At 51.3% G+C, this 22,160-nt stretch overlaps 1 protein-coding gene across 1 annotated transcript in view; it reads left to right on the top strand.

The window, feature by feature from the left end:
- Positions 1-17,228, top strand: part of PCDH19 (protocadherin 19) — a 55,600-nt gene extending 38,372 nt beyond the window's left edge. Inside the window, exon 5 of the mRNA XM_086619777.1 lies at positions 16,639-17,228. Within this exon, the coding sequence (XP_086475903.1) occupies positions 16,639-17,228 (590 nt within the window). The remainder of the gene's footprint in view (positions 1-16,638) is intronic.
- Positions 17,229-22,160: the final 4,932 nt, after the last annotated feature.

The following is a 22,160-nucleotide window of genomic DNA, read 5'->3' as shown; positions in this document are numbered from 1 at the left end:
CGTATTTTCACCCTTTTTCAAGTGTGGAGAACGACTTGCTTTGTAACCAGCTTCATTAGCTCCTCACACGTTGTGTTTCATTACCGACATCCACAGCCGGCTGCGGGTGACGGCACATGGCAGCGGGTGACCGGCGGTCACCGCTGTGTCACGGCACCTTCGGGCAGTGACAGTCACAGTCGGGGCAGGGAAGCGGAGTCAGGTCGAGATGGGTCAAGCTTGAGGTCTGGGTGTAGTAAACAGGAGGACATCTGGATCTGTGGAATGACTAGCTGGAGTGAAAGCAGAGCTTTATCCTGAAGAAACCCTGGTTAACGTCAGTCCCTGTAGGAAAAGGAGAAAATTGAACCACAAAAAAAAAAAAAAAAAAGATGAAAAAAACCCCTCTCTGAATTGAAGCAATAGGAAATGAAAATTGCTGAGATATACTGTCATGTGGGTAGTGGTGCTACCAACCTTGTGCTGCAGTAATTACCTCTACGCATGCAATTTGTGCTCGGCTACGACTGATTTCCCACATCATCCGGTGCCCAGGCTATATCCAATCAGTCCCAGCTGGAGAAAACTATCTTGGATCGTTTTGTGAGATTTCACCGCAGGTGCCACCTTGCATCGCAGGGAAGCACCCGTGAGCTGTACGCGGCACGCGGCTGGCGGTGCGGGGACGGGCACCGGAGGTTCCCTGTGGAGAGAGGGGGGTGGCTGTAAGGCAGGGGGGTGCCTCATCCTGCGGGGTGCTGAACACCTGCAGCTGGTGGGGTTAAAGGCGAGAAGGTTCTGGCCCTTTCTAGGGAGAAGACTTTGCTCTGCTGGGCGCGTGCTGAATAGAGAAGGTTTTGTGGTTGTTCTCACACCGTTTTATGTGAAAAATGAAAGAGCGAGGAGCGTTGGTTGGAAACCTCTGTGAGAAGCCCGAGGAAGGTGGGTGCCCGCATCGCTTGCAAACCCAAATAGGTCAAGCACTTGATTTCTTCTGACTGCTTTGGAAGTGTCGGCTTCATTAAAGATACAAGGCAGGAGAGTGGCTGGTGCGAGTGCAGCAGACAGTGCTGCCTGCTCTGCGTGGGCACGTTCTGCGTTCAGCTGGTTTAATAGACGAGCTGCTCCCGATCCAGGCCAGGAGCCTCTGGATTTGCCCTGCGAGAGGAACGGTGTTCTCAATTCACCTAACCGTGCTTCTGGATTTGACACAGCTCACTGAGAAGTTACAAAGGGGCACCTCTGGTTTGGGAAGAGGAATTTGGCTAGAAACCTCAAGTCAAAACTGTGCGTAGTAGTAATCCAGAAAAGGTCAGAGAGCCAGAAGTGTTTTTTGGAGCGGTAGATGCATTAGCAGAAGGTATAAATATCTTTGGGGAGTGTCTGGCACACCCAGGAGGGTCTCTGGCTGGGCACTGTTTATATTATATACTGGACTTCCATTTGTTTCCTGTTTTTCGCTCTCTGCGTTATTTGTGCTGCTGACATTGCTGCTCACCAGCACGTTTCGATGGAAGCCGTGGCTTCTCGATGCTCTGCTCTGCCTGGCCTGGCTGTGTCTCCCTCAGCAGGCTCTGGAGGAGCCATCCTGGGAGCCCGCGGCTGCCGGCTGCCCCGCGGCGCTCGCCCCTGGACTCTTATGTCCGGCAGTGTTGTGACATGCCGGTGCTTTCGCAGCCGCTCTCTGGTTAGTTTTGGTTCCTCAGATGCATTGATTTACAGACCTTTCCTCTGCAATTCAGCTTTTCTCGACAACAGGCCGTGAAGCACATGATAACTCAGCAGCCTAAATTATTCAGGCAAATTGAACTTGTTTGGCTTGTTCCAAACTTTTGTTTCCTTTCCGTGCTGTCAGGAGAACAGGTAGCCACGACGCTGGTATCCAGCTCATTTGAGTGCCGGGGAGACACAAACAGCTCAAGTATAAGCCACGTTTTACCTCGTTCGTCACTTATTTCCACTTTCAGCCGTGCTTTTTCTGGGCACTTTTGTGCCTCATGAAAATCTTTATCTCACATCGAGGGTTGCTCCCCTCTGGTACGCTGCTGAGCTCTGGGGAGTCACTTCATCTCAGTGGAAACGCCCTTGTAAAATCCAAAGAAAATACTGTATCCGTTCCACCCTTCAGCCACGTGTCCTTTTGTGGAAGCATATTCACTCATGCAAATATTTTGACCCATTAGTCATCATGGTAGGATCCAGGAACCTCATGTTAATGAAGACGAGTAATTAAAATGAATCGTTCCACCTGCAATTCCCTCATCACCTGACCTCTGCTTTGTCAGTCTTCCTCCATCATTACTGGGTAGACGTGTCTCACTGATTCACTACAAAAACCCACCTCAGCCCTTCCTCTGTATGCAGACCACTGAGCTCTGGCAGGCAGGTGGAGAGGAGATGCTTTGTCAGTGCAAAAACCATCCCTGTGCTTTCTGGAGACTGTTCTGCCTCAGGAGCTTCTGGGTGTAGCTGAAGGTGTTGGCTTTCACTCTCCAAACACATATCTGGAGATTTAGGACCTGACTCAAAGCCTGTTGAATCCAGCGGGACTCTTTCAGCTGAGACCGTTGGGCTTGAAATGAGGCCCAAGAGAGATGGTGTCCTCAGGGGACGTGCTCTGAACTTGGCTTGAGACATCGGTCATCTCAGCCTGTGTTCAGGAGTGGACTCAGGGAGAAGATACCTGCCACTGAGCATCTCTAATTCAGCGAACAGGGCAGAGCCACTGCTGGGGGATGGAGGTTTGCCTCGGAAAATTCTAGCTGCAAATGAGACGCGTGATTTTCGGAATTAGAATAATTACCCCCTGGAACAGATTCCCAGGGGATGTGATATATTCTGTATCACTTAGAGGCTTTAAATCACATTTGCATGTTTTTCCTAAAAGCTTGCCTAGTCACTCAAAGTGAAGGACTGTGCTTGAGAAGCACGGCGTGACAAAGCCAAGCGTCCCGTGGTTTGCAAGGGAGCGGAGCAGGGAGTCGCCGTGGTCCTGCATGGATTAAGCCCTGCAGATCCCCAGAGGGGTGGGTTTTGCATGTCCTCGAGGAGAAGGAACATAACCCCCATTTTTAAAAAGGGGAACAAGGAGGACCCGGGTAACTACAGACCGGTCAGCCTCACCTCTGTGCCTGGCAAGGTCATGGAGCAGATTCTCCTGGGAACCATGCTAAGGCACCTGGAGAGCAAGGAGGTGGTGGGTGACAGCCAACATGGCTTCACCAAAGGCAGATCGTGCCTGACCAACTTGGTGGCCTTTTACGATGGGGTGACAGCATCGGTGGACAAGGGTCGACCAATGGATGTCATCTACCTGGACTTGTGCAAAGCTTTTGACACTGTCCCGCACGACATTCTTCTCTCTAAATTAGAGAGTCATGGGTTTGATGGATGGACCACTCGGTGGATAAGGAATTGGCTCAATGGCCGCACTCAGAGAGTAGTGGTCAACGGCTCAATGTCCAAGTGGAGACCGGTCACGAGTGGCGTCCCTCAGGGGTCCGTGTTGGGCCCGGCCCTCTTCAACATCTTTGTCGGTGACGTGGACAGTGGCATGGAGTGCACCCTCAGCAAGTTCGCCGATGACACCAAGCTGTGTGGTGCCGTCGACACGCTGGAAGGGAGGGATGCCATCCAGAGGGACCTTGACAGGCTGGAGAGGTGGGCCCGTACCAACCTCATGAAGTTTAACCAGGCCAAATGCAAGGTCCTACATCTGGGTCGTGGCAATCCCAGGCATAAATACAGACTGGGTGGTGATTGGATCGAGAGCAGCCCTGAGGAGAAGGACTTGGGAGTACTGGTGGACGAGAAGCTCAATATGAGCCGGCAATGTGTTCTTGCGGCCCAGAAGGCCAACCGCGTCCTGGGCTGCATCAAGAGGAGCGTGGCCAGCAGGTCGAGGGAGGTGATTCTCCCCCTCTACTCTGCCCTCGTGAGACCTCACTTGGAGTACTGCGTCCAGTTCTGGAGTCCCCAACATAAGAAGGACATGGACCAGTTGGAGAGGGTCCAGAGGAGGGCCACGAAGATGATAAGAGGGCTGGAGCACCTTTCCTATGAGGACAGGCTGAAAGAGTTGGGGCTGTTCAGCCTGGAGAAGAGGAGGCTCCGGGGTGACCTTATAGCGGTCTTCCAGTACCTCAAGGGGGCCTACAGGAAAGATGGGGAGAGGCTGTTCAGGATGGCCAGTTGTGATAGGACAAGGGGTAATGGTTTTAAAATAGAGGGAGGTAGGTTCAGGTTGGATATTAGGAAAAAATTTTTTACTATGAGAGTGGTAGAACACTGGAACAGGTTGCCCAGAGAGGTGGTGGATGCTCCATCCCTGGAGACGTTCAAGGCCAGGTTGGACAAGGCCCTGAGCAACCTGATCTAGTAGGAGATATCCCTGTTCCTTGCAGGGGGGTTGGACTAGATGACCTTTGAAGGTCCCTTCCAGCCCTAACCATTCTATGATTCTATGATTCTATGAGAAGAGCTCACGACCGTCCCCTCCGCCAGTGCTGGCTGCCGTGCGGGAATGTGCAGAACTGAGTGAGTGACCATGCTGAGGATGATTCAGGGGCGAACTCCCCCAGCCAAAATCTGCCTTCCCTTTCCGAACACAAGCAATCCCTTCCTCGTTGAATCAGATGTCCCCGGGGGCTGAGCAATCCTGGCTGTATCAGTGTTTCCAGGACCTTCCCTCCCACCACTCCCAAAACGATGAGAGTGTTTTTGAAGACCTCATTTCCTGGCCTTCCCCTTTATCTCTGCAAACAGCAAGTAAATGAGCAGCCCTTTAGTTTTTAGTTACTGCTTCTGCACCCGGTGAGCTATCAGAGGCTGTTGACGCTGACTTTTCTCTTTTCCATGCTCCTGCCTGCAGGATTTGGGGAGATAATTCATTTGGTCCTGGTGCTTTGTCAACTTTCAGCAGTTGTAATTGCCTAATGATCAGTGCTGATGCTGTTCTTAAGCCTGTTAAAACTTCGTCCTGCTGAACAGCCGGGCTGGGGCTGTCTCATCACGTCGTGCCTGCTGTGTCGGACTGGGGCCGCCTTCGGTGCTCCCTCCCTGGCCCTGGCTTTGGTTGCTGCTTCCCACCCCAGCTCAGCCGCTGCCATCACCCACCGAGGGGGCTGGATGCACCGAGGTGCTCCCCATGCCAGGGAACCACGCCGGGGGTACAAATAACTGAAGAATAACCTCATCTGGAGAGCCAGATGGTTTCCAGGATGAATCTCCTCTCACCTCCCCCTGATGCCCGTGCTGGCCCCAAGAACCTGGTGCTGGGCAGTGAAGGTGGTCCATCGCCCCGAGCCCTTGCGGGGCGTTGTGAGATACTCTCTGGAGGAGGCTGTCACTGGTAGGGTATTGCTGCTTAGCGACCTGGGTGCTGTTTTTGCTCTTCCATCTCTCGGGTGCCTTTTCCACCTTCATTGTCATTTTTTCAGAGCTCTAATTGGCCACGTTTCCGTGCTATCACCTTCTTTGCTATGCATCCGAGGTGCCCAACTGGCTGGTGCCGCCTCTCAAAGCCCCGGTCGCTCATCCTCGCCTCTTCCAAGGCTGTTTCTTCCTTAATGGCACATACTGAACATTAGTGCATTACCATCCCTTTTCCAAGAGCAGTCTCCATCCACTCTTCTCTCGTCCCCCAGTGCCTCATCCAATTTAATTAATTATACTTAGTATATTACGCATCCTGTCAAAGTTTTTCCTTTCCGAGGTTTAATGGTTTTTTAATTCTAATGCATGCTGCATGTGTAAGTGTTTTAGCGACGAGGCGAGCGTGCAGTGGCAAAGAGGCAGCATTACATCCGTGTGCCGCAGACAGTGAGGGTGGATCCCGGTGGAGAGGCTCCAGCAGAATTACCGCAGGACCTCGCTGCCTCCCTTCCCACCGCATCCCCCTTTTTGCGCCCAGGGTGGAGGGAAATCAGGCTGATTCCCCACCGCAGAAGGACACGTTTGGGTTAAACCTACCCACTTACGATGCCTCCTGTGCTCCTGCCGCGGAAGCAGGCACCTGGCCGGTGGCTCGGCCCCGGTACCGGCTGCACCTTTGCAGCTGCCGCAGCCCTGCGGTGAACTCCGACGTCGTGAGCGTGACTCTTCTCCTCACGCTAACTCTGTCTGAAAGCACCGAGTTATATCAGTCAGTTCAGCCTTGCTTTATCCCTTTGGAGAAAGGCCGCATTAAGGATGCAGTGGGGACGAGACTCATCAGGTGTCGCAGGCTGGGGCCGGTACCTGTCGCTCTTTATTTCCCAGTGACGGTTAAAAGGTTTGGTCAGAACAGTGGTTCAGGAGGAATGACTTTGTGGGGTCTTACACCTATCACGTTGGGTATTTCCGGATAAAACCTGCTTAGACTAAGAGGGTTGTGGGATGGTGGTGGTTTTTTCCTTGCCTGTCAGTGTTGCAAAGTGCTTGGGTTTTGAAAATCCAGCTGGGCTCCGTCTGTCTGTCACACCATCACCAGGAGTAACGATGCCGCGGTGCAGTTTAGCTGACAGCTCTGTGAACCGGGGCCGGGAGCCAACACAATCCAGCCTGACCTCGGGGCAGCGCTGCAGAAACGCCTCGGAGAAATCGGAAATCACCAGAGGCTGGGCAGGCAGAGGTTGGCCCAGAAGTCTGCCATGCTCCAGCAGCACTGGAGAGCCCACCTCGGGCAGCAGGAGCCTCCTGCCCTCTGCGATGGAGCCACAGGAAGGGAGCACATGGCAGGACCCCTGGGCAGTGGGCAGACCCCCTATGTCACACTCAGCATCAGTGCCTGGGCATCAGGGGGTTGGCATCAGCTTGGCTGGGAGGGCTGGAGCTGTGGAGCCGACTGCTTTCCTTGCAGAACTTACACAGCTCATGAGAATACAGTTGTTTTCCATTCCCGTTGCTCAGCCGTCTCCTTGCAGCTCTTCGGTTTATAGCCTCAGGCAAACTTGAGGGCTCGTTCTCCATCTCGCCCTGACAGCTGTGGGGCCGGTGGGGTGGGATGGGATGGGATGGGATGGGATGGGATGGGATGGGATGGGATGGGATGGGATGGGATGGGATGGGATGGGATGGGATGGGATGGGATGGGACAGGACGGAATGCATTGCTGGAAATTGAGCTTGTCCATGACTCGCAGGTAATGGAGTTTCCCTAAGCTTATAATGTGTTTTTAGATTTCACTCTTGACCTTATAGTAATTTTATATGCATATTTATACACTATGATCACCCTATTAACTAATGAAGGTAAACAATGGCCAGAACAAAGTTTTGGCTGAATTGAACGGGCCAGATTCCTAGGCTTTGGCAATGCCATGATCTCTTCTGGTGGCCATGGGGCCTGTCTAACCCACGGCTGGTGTTCCCCTGGCATCACTGTTATCCCTCGTTGGCATGGAGATGGAGCATCATTTGAGCTCTCCGTGTAGATCTGTGGCCAGGGCAGAGAGGAACAGGAGCGGATCAGACTGTGGGCTCTGTTGGGTGCTGGTCAACACGGAGCAGCTTTTGCAGACCTGTCCCCGTGGCCATCCCAGTCCTCTGTGGGATCTTCTGATGCCACCCTGGGCCATTATCTCATTGTGGGACATCTCTGTGCTTCAGAGGAGAGGATTCACCAGCATGGAGAAGCCTTGTGTTCATCCAAAAAAGAGTTAAGTAGAACACCAGAGAGGAGATAACGCTGGGCTCCAGGGTGGAGGAACGAGAGGTCAATGTCATGATGAGAGATGGCCAGCAACCAATGCTTTTGGTTTAATAGAACAAAAAAGGGAAAAATTCCCTAGCTATCTCTCGATGGTGGGGAACGCCCCACCGTGCTGGGAAGCCTTCCAGCTCCCTCCGTTCTTCAGAGCTGCGCACTTTTAGAAAGTACAAAGAGCTTCTCATAATGTTTTGCCTTGTGGGTACGTCTATGATTAATTCCGTGCAAGCATTACTGGTGCAATAACAATACTGGAGGTCCTAAAACTGAAAAAGGAAACACATTTGGCTCATACTTCATACACAATCACTTACACTTAAGCTATTGATAGTTGATTGGGATCTGTAGACTGCTGGGCTGGTGCCACTGGGTTTCTGAACGCATTCAATGGCTGGAACAGACAGCGAGGCTGTAGGTTTTGGCAAGCTGTAGGTCTCATTAGTCAGGCTGACTGTATCTGACACGAGAGATTCCCATCCACCAAGATGAAGCTCACTTCCCTAGGCTTTGGCTGACGTCCCAACAATATTTACATGAAGGACAACAGAGGATCAGTGTTGGATTAAGGCTGTGAGTTTCCAGTAGGCAGACAGTTAAATATTCTATTGAAATACTCTTTTGATTATTTAGATAATAATGAAGTTTATGCATGTCCTTGAGAAATCTGGGGAAAGGCAGTTGTTTTATGCTAAGCATGCAAAGATGTGTTTAATCTTGATAATAGGAGTAAATTATGTATCAGCGTTTATAACCTCAGCTCCTTTATTTCTCACTTGTGGAGCGGAGGCACCGGAAGCCTCGCAGGGGTGGGAGAGCCACGCTGGCGGGTGCACAGGAGGAGGGAGCAAGCAGGGGTCTCACCTGCATCCCCACTCCTGCCACCACTCTGGCCTCCGTGTCTCTGCACGGAGAGGACGAGGATGGGGACGGGTTGTTCCGCTTCATCCTGGCCAAGAGAGGTGCCGGAGAAGGCTGCAGTGACGCGTTCACCGTGACCCTCCCAAAGGTTGTATATTGGTACAGCGGCAGCCGGGGCAGGGATGCTGCTCCGACAGGCGCTGGTCCAGGAGCTGGCCCAGTACAAGCAGCTGGGAATTGCATCTTATCTCCCCCAACTGTTATTTCTGTTTGGCTGCATTTTTATCAGCATCGCCGAGCAGCTCTTTTCTGAGCAGCGCCTAGTTTTGAATGGGATAGGGTAATAATTCAATTAATTGCTGCCGTTGGAATGTGACTGCCTGGCTGGTCCCACGTTACCCCGACAGAATATGTGAATTTCTCCGCTTCGGATTTGACAATAGCGGCGAAAAGTAACCTTTGGATTAATTTGCTTTAGTGACTAAAGTCCCATTAAATGGAAGGCAGCTGGTGTCAAAGACATAAACGGAGACAAAGTTTTGCTCCCAATTGTGGGAAATGTGTTTAAACAGACTAGAAATGTTTCCATCTCTGCAGGGTATAATATACTCAAATGGTTACATTAACATGAAAAAAATGTAAGAAAGAGTGTATTTAGGACAATCCCTCTGTATCCAGTGTTAATGAAATTGAATTCCAGTAATGAAGTCAAAGGGTTGTATTCTGCACTCGTGCAGGCAGCACAGTAACTGCCATTAGCATTAATGGGAGCTGTGCCTATGAATTACGGAGCCGTAATGGCTTGTGATGGAAAAGGTCTGTTGGATCCCGGAGTGCTCTCCTCTCCGAGGACTGGATCCTGCATCCCAACATCAGTTAGGATGCTAATATGCCCTGTATCGAGGCGTGAGTGCTGAGCTTTGGAGGTGAAATCCCCACCGCTGAGGGGCCGGCACCAGCTCTACGGACCACTTAAGTCCTCAGAAAAGGATTAATTGGTGTTTAAATGGTGTGTTCCACCGGCCCTCTGAAGGGGAATTAATTTTGCCATGTGAATGAGGTGGGGATGGGCCTGCAGTCCCAGGTAAAGGGGGGCAACCAGCCTTAAATTGCATCCCAGCCCATAATACCTTCTGGGTCTGGCTCTGCTGTAATGCACAGCGTGCCCCAAAACCAGCTCCTCTTGCCCTGGGTGACCACCATCCTTCCCACAGCTACCTTCTCATCCCAAAGGCTTCAGCATGCCTGGGAAGACGTTTTTCCAGAGAAAATCTTTTCCATCAAATCCCTCCTTAGGCTTTGGTGCGTCGCTAGCTGGGCACCCCAGATGTGCCGGTGGGCTAGTTTGTGGTACAGGGACCATTCCGGTGAAGAAAAGGTGTCATTAATAGAGCAGGGGAAGGGATGAATGGGCCAACCATCCAGCTGGTGTAAATCAGTGTGGGTCTTTGGCACTTCTTGGCAGCTGTGTGTGTCTGCAGCAGCTGGGAGCGAGTCCCATCCCATCTCTCCGTTGACCATTACAGAAGCACTGCCCGTGAGCTGCATTCAGCCGTGGGTCCTTATCAGCAGTCGCCTGATAAATTAATCTAATTCGCATCCCTTGTTTCGTTAAAATAATTCCTCGCAGGCATTTGCTTCGTCCAAGCGCCGTTGACCTCCTGTGTCGGGACAGACAATCCAGGATTAAAAATACAGCATTTTTTTTAGCTTGCGTAAATCCCGAACAATGGCGAAAGAGAGGAAAAGAAAGGCTCCTCGTTGCGGTAAAAAGCATTTGTCACTGTCCCTGGTTATTAGTATCCTCTGAGCATTGTGCAGGGGAAGCCACGCCAGGATTACATTTCTGCATAGGCTGGAGGTTTCTTATTAGGAAAGGCGAAGAAGGCTCTGTAACAGCCCATAGGTCAAAAACATAATACACTATTCCCCACCTCTTCTTTCCTGATATTATGCTATTACAGGAGATAAGGGAGAGGTGCAGAGTCTTAATTTATAAGCAGATGATGAACCACGGCTGGGGACTGTTTGTATTTTGTTGGAGCTTATTATTTTATCTGGAGTGTAATGTGGTGGGTCGCTGCTCCCGAGCTGGGAACGTCTGGGAGTGGGCTTGAGGGGAGGTGGGCTCCGCCGGTGTGCCGAGGGTGCTGGGTGCTGGAAAATTAAGGTGGCGGAGTTGAAGAGAAACCCCAAAGTAGCTGGAAGAGGAGCGTTAAATAATGCAGTTGCGCATTGTCCATGAAAGATGGCTAACCATGAGTAAACATCAACAGCAGTGTTTGATCCCTTCGTGTTTACTATTTATTCATATTTATTATTCATAAATTCCGTCACAAACGCTAGGCCCGCACCCCAGTGAGACATTTGCATTTTATTTTAAGTTTGATTCCGCCTCTCCTCCCCCCCTCCCCTTAGTTTCATGAACTGAGATTTAATGATTTGCTTTTCCATATCGTTCTCATGCTGGTTCTCCCTGGCTTTCCTCTTCTTGTTTCGGGAAGAGATTTCTAACGTGGAAAAGTGATATTTGAATAGATTCCCCTAAGGCAATCAATTTACTTTTAATTTGTCTGGAACTAAGCTTTTCTTTGTTGCAATGAGAAAGGATTGAAACTGCTGTAAAATTTATTAGCTTCCAGGAAGATTTTGAAATGAATTTTTTAATGATCGTGCTGTTTGCTGTACCCAGGAGCAGTGTCATCGTGATTACAGTATAATCGTACGGTTGCTGAAGAAACACCGGAATGTGGCGATAAAGCCGGGCTCCGGCACGGGGCACCCACGGAACCAGCCCAGCTATGGGCACGTGTGTCCTGCACTGCCACGGAGCTGGGGGCTTTGGGCTGGGGCCGCTCACCATGCTGCTCCCCCATGCACCCCTTTCCCTGTGCACGTCCCAGTCGGGCTGCGATTCTTCCAGTCGCTCTTTTTTTTCCTTATTTTTCATTTTCAAGCGACTCTTCCGCTCCTTTTCCTTGCTCCCCGTGTAATAGCACAAATGAGCTCTACTTACTCACCTCGGCAAAGCTGCTCTGACATGGATTGGATTGAACTGAGCGGCTGTTTGAAAATGGAAACTCCAGGGACTATTGTCATCGCCCAAATTGCACCTTAGATTGTATAACAGCACATGTCATCTGGCCATTTATCAGGAATATTACATTCCCAGGCACTTGCACCTTGCTACGATTTAACTTTGTCTCTTTGGCCAGCGCTGTGATGCCGCTGGAGATAATTCAATTGCTCCGAGAGCCGAACGGGCGCCTCGCACACCGCCTTCGTGTTGCTCTGCCGCAGGTACGCTGGCTTTGAATAGGAGAATGAAAGCACTTCCACACCCTGGACGTTCGTTAGTCCGTCCTTTTAACGAGAAGAGGCCCTGTGCAGGGGGGAGCTGGAGGCTCTGTTGCTCCAGTGCCCACCCCATGTCCTCTGCCAGCTCCTCCTGGGCTCCTCTCTGTTCCCGGCTCTTGGCTGTCCATCCCATCTCCCTGCTCTTCTGGCCAAGAGCTTTCCTGGTGGGACTGGGAAGTGCTGAGGGTCTCGACCAGGCAGGCATCAGGGCACTCAGCCCCGGGAATTAGGGCAACCCAGTGTTTCATGTCACCTCCCTGCTTCTTGCGTCACCGTGCCGTTGTCCCCGGCTCCCATTCTGTGCCGGTGACACGGGCTGTGCATCTGCCTGTGGAGGAGCCGTGGGTGTCGGTGTCTCTCCCACCAGGTCTTCCTGCAGCTCCTGTTTTTTTGGCAGCTGGCTGCCTAGCTCAGACCCCGCAGGCAGCACTGGGGATCCTTATTAGTTGCTTTTGTGCTGGTCCCCCATGGTGCAAATAGAGAAGGTTTGAAATCTGGAGCTCAACATGGGTTTTGCCATTCTTGTTGAGGAGCATGTTCATGCCAGAGGTGGCTGTTGGTTTTGGTTTATTTCGTGTTTGCTATGTGAGGGCTTATGTTCAGCAATGACACTTTTTTTCTGCCAAGCCTGATGTCAGGATAAGCGCTCACCTCTTGATGACGAGGCTTCCGCCAGGACGTTTTGTACCTGGGGAACGTTTTAAAAGCCCCCCTGCCCTAGGGTGCTCTGAAACAAAGGTCTGGATTTGCGCTGGGTGAAGGCAGACCGGCTGAAAAATGGATGTCACTGCTGCGGGACCTGTGCCCCGCTCTGCACGTCCGTCACCTGTGCATGGCACCCGTGCTCGGGCAAGCTGTTGAGCATCTCTCCGGACAGCCTGCGTGTGGCACAGGTGTCCCCACAGCCTCATTGGCAATGGGACTCTCCCCGCAGCGTGCCGGCCATGTGCTCGGCTCGTTACAAAGCCCAGCCCAGATCAGAGCAGCTTGTGCAGCCCCAGGCTATGGTGTTCCCCTTCCTTGGGCCACAGTGTTCCCTTTCTTTAGGCCATAGTGTTCCCTGGGCCATAGTGTTCCCAAAACAGTATTTTGTGTGAAGTACAGGGTTAAGACAGTGGTGGGTGAGTAGCTGAAGGTCCTCATTCTGCCATGGAGAAGCGGCTGCTGCTCAGGGCTTTGTGCTGGTCTCTGGGTCTGCTGCCAGATCAGGGCTGGTCTGGGCAGCCCAGACACTCCAGTCTGCTTGGAGAAGGGAAGGTTCCGGGGAGACCTTCTAGCAGCCTTCTAGTACTTAAAGGGGGGCAACAAGAAAGCTGGAGAAGAACTATTTATCAGGGAGTGTAGTGATAGGACAAGGGGCAATGGCTTTAAACTGAAAGAGGGGAGATTTCGATTAGATATAAAAAAGATATTCTTCACTCTGGTGAGTGGTGAGACATTAGAACAGGTTACCCAGAGAAGCTGTAGAGGCCCATCCCTGGAAGTGTTCAAGGCCAGGTTGGATGAGGCTTTGAGCAACCTGATGTAGTGGAACGTGTCCCTGCCCATGACAGAGGGGTTGGAACTAGGTGATCTTTAAGGTCTCTTCCAACTCAAACCCTTCTATGATTCTGCATTCCCCAGAGCAGGATGGTTTCTGGCTGCAGGACAAGCCAAGGGAGCTTTTTAAATCACCTCAAGGGAGGTGATTCTGCCCCTCTGCTCTTGTGAGACTCCACCTGGAATACTGTGTTCAGCTCTGAAGTCCCCAGCACAAGAAGGACATGGAGCTGCTGGAGCGGGTCCAGAGGAGGCCACAAAGATGATCCGAGAGCTGGAACACCTCTGCTATGAAGACAGGCTGAGAGAGTTGGGGCTGTTCAGCCTGGAGAAGAGAAGGCTCCGGGGTGATCTTATGGCAGCCTTCCAGTACTTAAAGGGGGCCTACAGGAAAGCTGGAGAGGGACTTTTTACAAGGGTGTGTAGTGATAGGACAAGGGGCAATGGCTTTAAACTGAAAGAGAGGAGATTTAGATTAGATAGGAAGAAATTTTTTACATTGAGGGTGGTGAGGCACTGGAACAGGTTGCCCAGAGATGTTGTGGATGCCCCATCCCTGGAAGTGTTCAAGGCCAGGCTGGATGAGGCTTTGAGCAACCTGGTGTAGTGGAGGGTTTCCCTGCCCATGGCAGGGGGGTTGGAACTAGATGATCTTTGAGGTCTCTTCCAACTCTAACCATTCTATGGTTCTATGACATGGTATCTGCAGACCAAAGCTGAGACAGGTGATGAGGACAGGAGCAGGGAGGCAGAACATGCTGTGGAGCTACCTGTTGTCTTCAGGTCTACGGATGGAGACTGCAGACTCCTGTCTCTCTGCCTGTCGACCTGGCATCCTTTGTACTTGTTATGTTCCCTTCATAAAATAAAAGGTTGAAACGGTATAATTTAATGTAATGCTTTTTATTTCCTCTTCTGCCTCCATTTCAGCTGCCACTGGCGCGACTTGCAGACGAGCATCTTGGTGTCCAAAGCAGATCATCTCCCAGCAGATAGGCACCACGCCAGCAGTCTTTAATAAAACTGCTCTTAAAGCACGGGTCCCCTTCTAGGGTTTGAGGAATATCCACCTGCAGAGCAGTAGTCGGTGAAGTCCTCCATTTGTTTTTTAGCTGTCAAATGTGCCACTGTGGAATAAATGAGTTGAGGCAAAACAAACCTGCCCATGCTCCATGCGGAGCGCGGTTTGCCTCGGCTGCGGTGGTCCCACGGATGTGGGGCTGCGTGGGGAAGGCAAGGAGCGGCAGCTCCCCCTGTGCCTCCCCACACTGGACCAGCCAGCTCAGTGCCTGTCCGGATCCGGCCTTTCATGTTCACGGAGCGACTGAAGGGATGTGTGCTCCAGCAACGTGCCCAAGGTCACCCGGCACAATAAATCAGTGTCTCATCGGGGATGAGAACCCAAGATATTTCTGTAGCCCCTCCAGCCATCACCAAGTCCTCTGCTATCACAGCCAGACTACACAACTTTGTACGCCTGTAGCACCCTTTTCAAGTTAAGCTGTGGATAAATAGACAGACAGCAACACTTTCTGGGCAATTTTTCTCTTTTTTTTTTTTTTTTATTTTGCTCAAGTACTTGAAAGTAATGGAATCAAAGTCGAGGAGCACGGGCTTTTAGATCTCAGTGCAGGTTGTTCTGCATGTCGGGCTCAGAGCATCCTTCTCCCAAACTGCTGTAAAGCCCAGACCTCCTACACAGCCACCCGGCACCGCGCTCCGCACCACTGGGTAGCTGCACTGATGTAGAGAAAAAGGTAATAGATGTGGAGAAAAAGGTAATATTTTACCCATAGATTTTTCAATTAATTGGCTGCTTCTCCTTTAAAAAAAACCCAAACCCTCTTTTTTTTTCTTTCTTTTTTGAGGTCTGCCTTTTACTCGTTTATTCTCTGTAAGTGTTAAGCTGCTCATATTTTGGTGCATTGTGTTATGTGCTGGGAATTTTTATCAGCCGCCCTAGTGCTCGAATGTGGTGGAAATACCAATGTGTCTGAGGAGCGGAGGTTATGCACACAGATGTACGAAGCATCAAAATGAACGGTCTGCAGATGGAGGGGGAGCAAACCCAGGCTGAGTCTGCACCTTCGCAGGCTTTGATCCGTCAAACCGGCACCGACGGAGCATGGTCCTGCGCGGGTAATGGCGTTAATGCTCAACGCCGCTTCGCGTGTGTGTAGGTTACAACAGGATGGAGCTGCGTATTTGTGTAGCGAAAGGTTGTGCTTTCTGAGCTGCAATTCCATGTTTGTGTCAAAGGAAGGAAAAGTCGAGACCAAAAAGCAGCCGTGAGCCTGCAGTGTTTGGTGGGAGCCACGGTCAGATGCTCAGCAAAGGCCGGCAAAGCCAAGACTCCTGGATCTGCTTTTCGGCGTTGCCCTTGGCTGAGCCCGGCTGCTTCCCTGGGCCCCACTTCGTCCGTCCGTGCTGGGGGGTGAGGCCGTGCCATCCCTTGGGGTCAGCTGGCAGTACGGGGATGCATGCGAGCAGCGGACGTGAGGGTTTGCACCCACCTGGGAGTGCTCGGACCTGGGCAGGGAAGGTCCTTGGAAAGTGTTAAACCACTGCTCCAATATTTCAGCCTTGTAAAGTGGTGTCGGGACAGCCCTGAGTCGAGAGGAGGGATCTTTATTGCTCTCGTATGAATAAAGCCCCAACGCTGGGAATGACACATTTAATCTTCAGTGGAGTGGGCAGTTGTGGAGATTTATAAAGCCTCCAATGTGTGGGAGGTCAGTGGGGATTAAGCAAAAAGACAAAACAGGCGTATACATTGCAAGGAAAAAAGAAAACTCCCTCCTCCCTCCCCGCCTTCTGCAGAAAGCCAGGCTTAAATGTCACGTCAAGCCAAGCCTAAAATGCGGTGGCTTTTAGCGCTGGTTCCTAAACCCAGAAAGTGCTGACGTGGGACAGAGGCGCTGTGCTGGACTCGCAGCCGGGACTCCCTTCCCCAGGCTGCAGGTCTGGCGGCAGCAGATGACACACAACCTGTTGGAAATGGAGCTCCGGTCTTTAGAGCAGCAGAGAGTAACAGTAAAAAATAAATAAAATCCCTCTTCCGAGCCTTGCCTTAAAAAACGATTGCTATTCGGGGCAGGATTGCTGCTGGGGTGGGAGAGATGGGCAGTGCTGGGCTCGGCGGGGGTCCCCTGCCCCGGGCAGGCTGGGGGGTGCGGCGGGCACCTGCCCTTCACCATCCCTTGTGTTTTCTCCACGCAGATCAGAGCGAAGGATTTCATTGCAGGGAGGAGTGCCGCATCCTGGGCCACTCGGACAGGTGCTGGATGCCCCGCGGTGCCGTCCCCAGCCGCGCCAAGTCCCCCGAGCACGGCAGGAACGTCATCGCCCTCTCCATCGAGGCAACAGCAGTGGACGCGGAGCCTTACGCAGACTGCAGCACAAAAAGGACCTTCGCCACCTTCGGCAAGGAGGGCGGCGAGCCCCTCGTCGACGAGCGGCTCGCCAACCCCAAAGGCAAAAGAACGGTGGACCCGGCCGCCGGCAGCCCCAAGGTGAGCGGTGCCGTCCGCGAGGCGGGCAACGGCTGCGAGGCCGTCAGCCCCGTCACCTCGCCCCTCCACCTGAAGAGCCCGTTGTCCGGCAAGACAGCTGCACCGTACGGCGCCGGGCACTGCGCCGGCAACCGGGAACGGGAGCCCTTTGGGAACAGTGGCCCTTCCCGGCCAACGGAGGCCGAGCCCCGGGGAGCGGACAGCGAGGGCGGCGGGCAGGAGGGCAACCCGCTGCTGCAGGAACGCCGGGAAAAGGACTCGCCCGGCGCCCGGAGACTAAAAGACATCGTCCTCTGAGCGGCACCTGGCGAGAGGAGGAGGAGGATGAGGGACCGCACGACTCCCAGCGCAGATTGTTTTTATCGCTTACCAATGGTTCACAGATTGCTGTATTTAAAAGCTTTCCCTAAATGTATTGTTTATAAATGAAGCTATCGTTAATGTGACAATCCCACTTGTCTCAAGGGGCGGGCAGGGGTGTGCAGCCGGAGCAAAGTAGCTGGTGGTTTGCTTTTGCGGGGAGGTGGTGGATGGCAGGGGGCAGAGGTGAGACCCCCCACCCCGGTCCTCAGGAGCACAGGGCATCCCCTCCTCGGAGTTTATATATTTTTATATTTCAAAACAAAGATCAGTTTCCGTTCCTGGAAAGAACTGAATGTCAAATTCCTTATTCGGACACCTTTAGTAATCACCCCGGCGGTTTTGTAGTCTAGACAAAATAGCGGCCGTTGCTCGTGTGCGACTGCTCAAGATGACAGTCGGGTGAGTTTTAATATTCGCCCAACACGAGGTGGTTTGTATTTTGAGATGTTGCTGTTTTGCTATGGACACCCCTGCGTTTATGAATCCTTTTGCTGTCACATGCTTATCTGTACTATTATTGTATTTGATATTGCAAATTACTGTACGTCTAGTGATGGCAAAAGGCTTTCAAGCTTAAAAAAAAAAAAAATACAAAAAATCACAATCATCGTGCTTAAATCTTGGGGAGCTTGCAGTTTTCAGACCCGGTGGAGCAAGCTCTTCTTCCAGGACCCCCCGTCGCCCACAGCCTCGCCCAGCTCTCGCAGGGCAGTGACAGGGCATTGCAGGAAAACTGGGAGAAAACTCTGCCTGTATTGCGACTGTTGGATGCACTGAGCTGAATTTTTTTCCCTTATCCGTTTCTTTTGCATAAATTCAAGGCAATGCATGGAAAGTTTTTCCAGAAGTTGGTTAGGTTGTGGTTTTTTTCCAGTTCCCAGATTTAGATATCCCCAGTCGCCAATCATTTCCAAGTCAAAGTGATGGAATTATTTAAGAGATCTAAATTACCTTCTCAATTAGACACACACTTCCACGTCAGCATTTCCCAACCGTGATTATGCCAAGTATGTGTGTGTGTATGTCACCATGGCATGGACTTTAGACTGTTGTGATTTCTTTCTATCCCTGCATCGTAAAGAAGTACGGAATGAGCAATAGTGATGTTAATTTAGGGGCAGACAGGTGATACGTAACAACGCTACTAATTCAATTTATGTGCCTTCTTAATGGAGAAAAATTAAAGCAATTCATTATTTTTTCTCATAATTAAGGACTTTTTTTTGTGTGGGTACAAATTTACTCATATAAAATTGATTGAAAAATTGAGCTACTTTAATAGCCATTTTGTAGAAGGGAGAGAGGGAAGGGGCTTCACAGCCCTCTGCTCTCTTGCAGTGATAATTCCTCAGTGAGGTATGAGTAAGGTAGGAGGATTTCAGTTAGTGTGTTATAACTATTAACCCTTCACCGGACAGATTTTCCTACCCTAAATAATGTTTCCTAGAATTTAAAATTGATTATGGAAGGGAAATATATAGCTCTTGCCAATGTTTGCTGTACCAGCAAGTTGAAATTAGTGGTTTCTAGAGAAATAGTCTTTCTAGGTCTACATATCATGATAAGATATTTGTTGCTTTGATTTATTTAAATTAAAAATGTCAACAAGAAAACAAGCTCCAGTCATTATTATCCTCAAAATAAAATTAAGCTCCAGCCATTTGTTTTTTCAGGGCAAATTGATCCTGCCTGAAGTTGTAGCTGGCCCGAGACAGGTCCACAGTAAGTCTGTCCCCCCTGCCACTTGCTGGGGCCAGGAATTGGGAAAGAACCAATAAAAAATGAAATTTGTGGTGCTTCCCTTGCTGGTGTTGATGACTACCTCATTCAGCTCCCATCACATGCGTTAACGTCATGTCCTGCATCCCTCCGGAAAGTGAACTGGGGATTTTCCCCCCCTCTTCTGGAGTTTGAGCCCATTTTTCAGGGATATGTTAGTTCTGTTCCAGCATTGTTTCCTGCCTGTGTTACCATTACTGCTGTCATTTACTTCTGTTTTTTATTTTTCCCCAAATGTGTGTATTATAATATAAACACAAGCAAAGAAGAAAGAGACTGGCTTGGGGCTGTTGGAGTAACTGGATTTTCTGTAACTGTTAGGCTGGGTTTATTCTGATGTTACCTGTTTTTGTCAGCTCGGGAGGGTGTTTTTTGGGGGAAAGCTTCTCGTATGTGTTTGCTGAGTGACAGAGCCTGCGATGCCCCATCTGCCAGATCGTCTTGGCTTCGCAGGGCAACGGCCCCACGTTGCCCCATTGTCTGCCCGCCACCTCCGGCAGGATGGGACCCAGCTCCCCCTGTTCCCATCGCAAGGATGGGGAGGGTGGGTGTCCCCCTGCCCGGCCCTGGGCACCCCCATCACCATTCCCAGCCACCCACAAAGTGCCAGCCCTTAATTTCTGCTGAGCGTTGCCCTCTGCCTGCGGAGCTGCCACCACCAGCCCAGCGTTTTGGATGAAAAATAGATGCTAACTGAAAAGGAAGAAAAAAAAAAAGAAAAAAAAAAAAGAAAAAAGAAACATTTCTCTAATTTACCCAGAGGAAACGTTCCTTGCCACTCTGAATAAAAGCACAGCCGAGAAGGAATGTGAAATAATTCTGTATTAAAAGGGGGCATTAAAGAGGTCAGTAAACCCTTATGCCTCCAAGAAAATCGTTTAAACACCAGTTTTGTGGGCTGACCCGGGCTGCGGCCGGGGATGCCGAGCGAGGGGCCTTTCCCCGGCACGTCCTGGCTGCGCGGGGCCGAGGGGAGGGCCGGAGAGCGGCCCCGGCTCTGCCGCCTCGTCCCACTCCGGAATATTTTGCTGCTCCTGTCACTGTCCCTCTCTGTCACTCGAGATGAGTTCAGGGCTCCTGGGCAAACCGCCGTCCGTCTTGGTTTTTTCCTAATTGTGATAAAACTGGCCATGCAAAAGTGTTCAAGGCTGCAGGGTGGGTAGGTGGGAGTGGGTGGGTTTAGGGTGGTTCCAGATGTAATTATTGTGCTTTTTAATAACTTAAACGTGTCCTCAGATTTGATTTTGGAAAAATCGCTGGGATCTGTTGGTTTCCTCCAGGCAAACTTGCTCCGCTCCCCTGTTTATCCCGGGAGCAGCAACCGCCTACGATTCTCCCCCGAGCATGTGGAGGACCCTAATCTGGAGCAGCCCCAGGGCTGGGGTCCGGAGGGGATGATCCCGCTGTGTGCTGGCCCAGGGACCCTTCCCCGCTCCCTGGGAAGCCCCTGGCCTTTCCCACCCTCGAGGCTGCCGGGCTGTGCCGGGAGGGATGATGGAGGGCTGGGGATGATGAGTGGCGTGACGGCTGGAAAAACAGCCCCCCCCGAGCACCATCCTGCTGAGGTTGTTGCCGTTCCCTGTTTGTTGTGAAGCTGGAGGTGGCCTGTGGATCACACGTTGTGCAGAAGTGAATTCCTTTTTTATTTTTTTTATTTGTTTTTCGAATAGGAAACAAGTTGCTTTTGTAAAGAACACACTGTCTGATGAATATGTTGAAATTCTTCTTGGGGGGGGGGGGCAAAAATCTAATTATGAATGGAAACACATTTGTGTGTCATTGGGGAAAATCGATGATCTTGTTGCTACAGCTGCTCGTGCAGCTATGGGTAATCTCTGATCCAACCTGTGAGTTGCGGTTCCCGTTGGGGAGAAGCCCAGCCGACCCTGCTGCAAGCGCGGCCGAGACGGATCTCCCGTCGGCTTCAGCTGATGTTCAGCTGATCTAAGCTGGGATATAATCTTCCAACACGCCCAACGCAAACTGGTTTTCAGCAGCACGCGCCTCCGTGCAGCCTCGACGGGCAGCAGGTACGAGCCGGGGGTCTCGCACCGTGGAGCGGGAAGAGCCGGCACCGGCGCCGCTCGCCTGCCAGCAGCAGGCAGGGCTGCCGCGGGACTGAGCGCGGTACGTCTCGTCATGGTGTCTCCGTTGCCGAGTATACGAAGAATAAATTGTTGTATATGCTGATATATATGTTCTGTACATTTTCACAGTGATTGAATCATTGTAAACAAGAAAATGGAAAAAGGAAAAAAAAAAAAAAGAATCACCATTCTATTCTGTCTATTTTATGAAGATGATAAAGCAGCTTTATTAAATTATTACGATTCTGTTTCAAAATGGTGTACCTGCCACATGGGTTTTTTTTTCATCTGATGAGAACTTTGTTTTCCACCTAAATGTGATTTTATTTTCTTTTCTCTGCTTTGAGCATCTAATGCATTTTAGTATTAAAGCAATTATTGAATAAAATGGAAAGTAAGTGTTTGGTTAAATACGCCTAAGTGGGTTTGCTTTGATGGGCTCCAGGTGCTGGTCCTGCAGAAGCCAGCGCACGGCTGGGCGCCTGCATGGTCTCCTGGGTGCCACCAGCCCTTTCCCCAGGCGCTTCTCCCAGGGCTAATCGGAGGCTGCAAACCTCAGGCGGAGCTTTCCCAGCCCCGAGGAGGGGTCATTACCATCCCTAGGGGTGACCCACTGGAGCGGGCAGGCTCTGAGCCCTGTTGTGGCTCTGGCCATGCCAGAGCCCTTCTGCTTGCCTCCATGAAACCGGGCACGGTGCCAGTCCTTGGCACCGCTACCCCTCACTTACAGGGGAAATACAGCTTTGAGAGGTGCAAGCGTGGGCAGGAAACGCCTCCAACACATACTGCTGTTCCACCAAGACACTTCTTTTCCCTGCGTTTTCAGGAGAGCACTTTGGAGGCTGTGGGGAGATGGCGAGGAGCACCCACTGCCTCTGAATTAATGGTCTGTTGATGGATCGGCCTTACGCACGGAGCATCCGGGTGGTTTGTGGCTAGCAGGGGTGAAGGCCCTTCCCTAACACCTCTGCTCGTTCAATGGCCCAGTCAAGGTGACACT

The sequence above is a fragment of the Tauraco erythrolophus genome, chromosome 13 (assembly GCF_009769465.1).
Source record: "Tauraco erythrolophus isolate bTauEry1 chromosome 13, bTauEry1.pri, whole genome shotgun sequence".
Classification (NCBI taxonomy): Eukaryota; Metazoa; Chordata; class Aves; order Musophagiformes; family Musophagidae; genus Tauraco; species Tauraco erythrolophus.
This window is presented reverse-complemented; position numbering and strand designations above follow the sequence as displayed.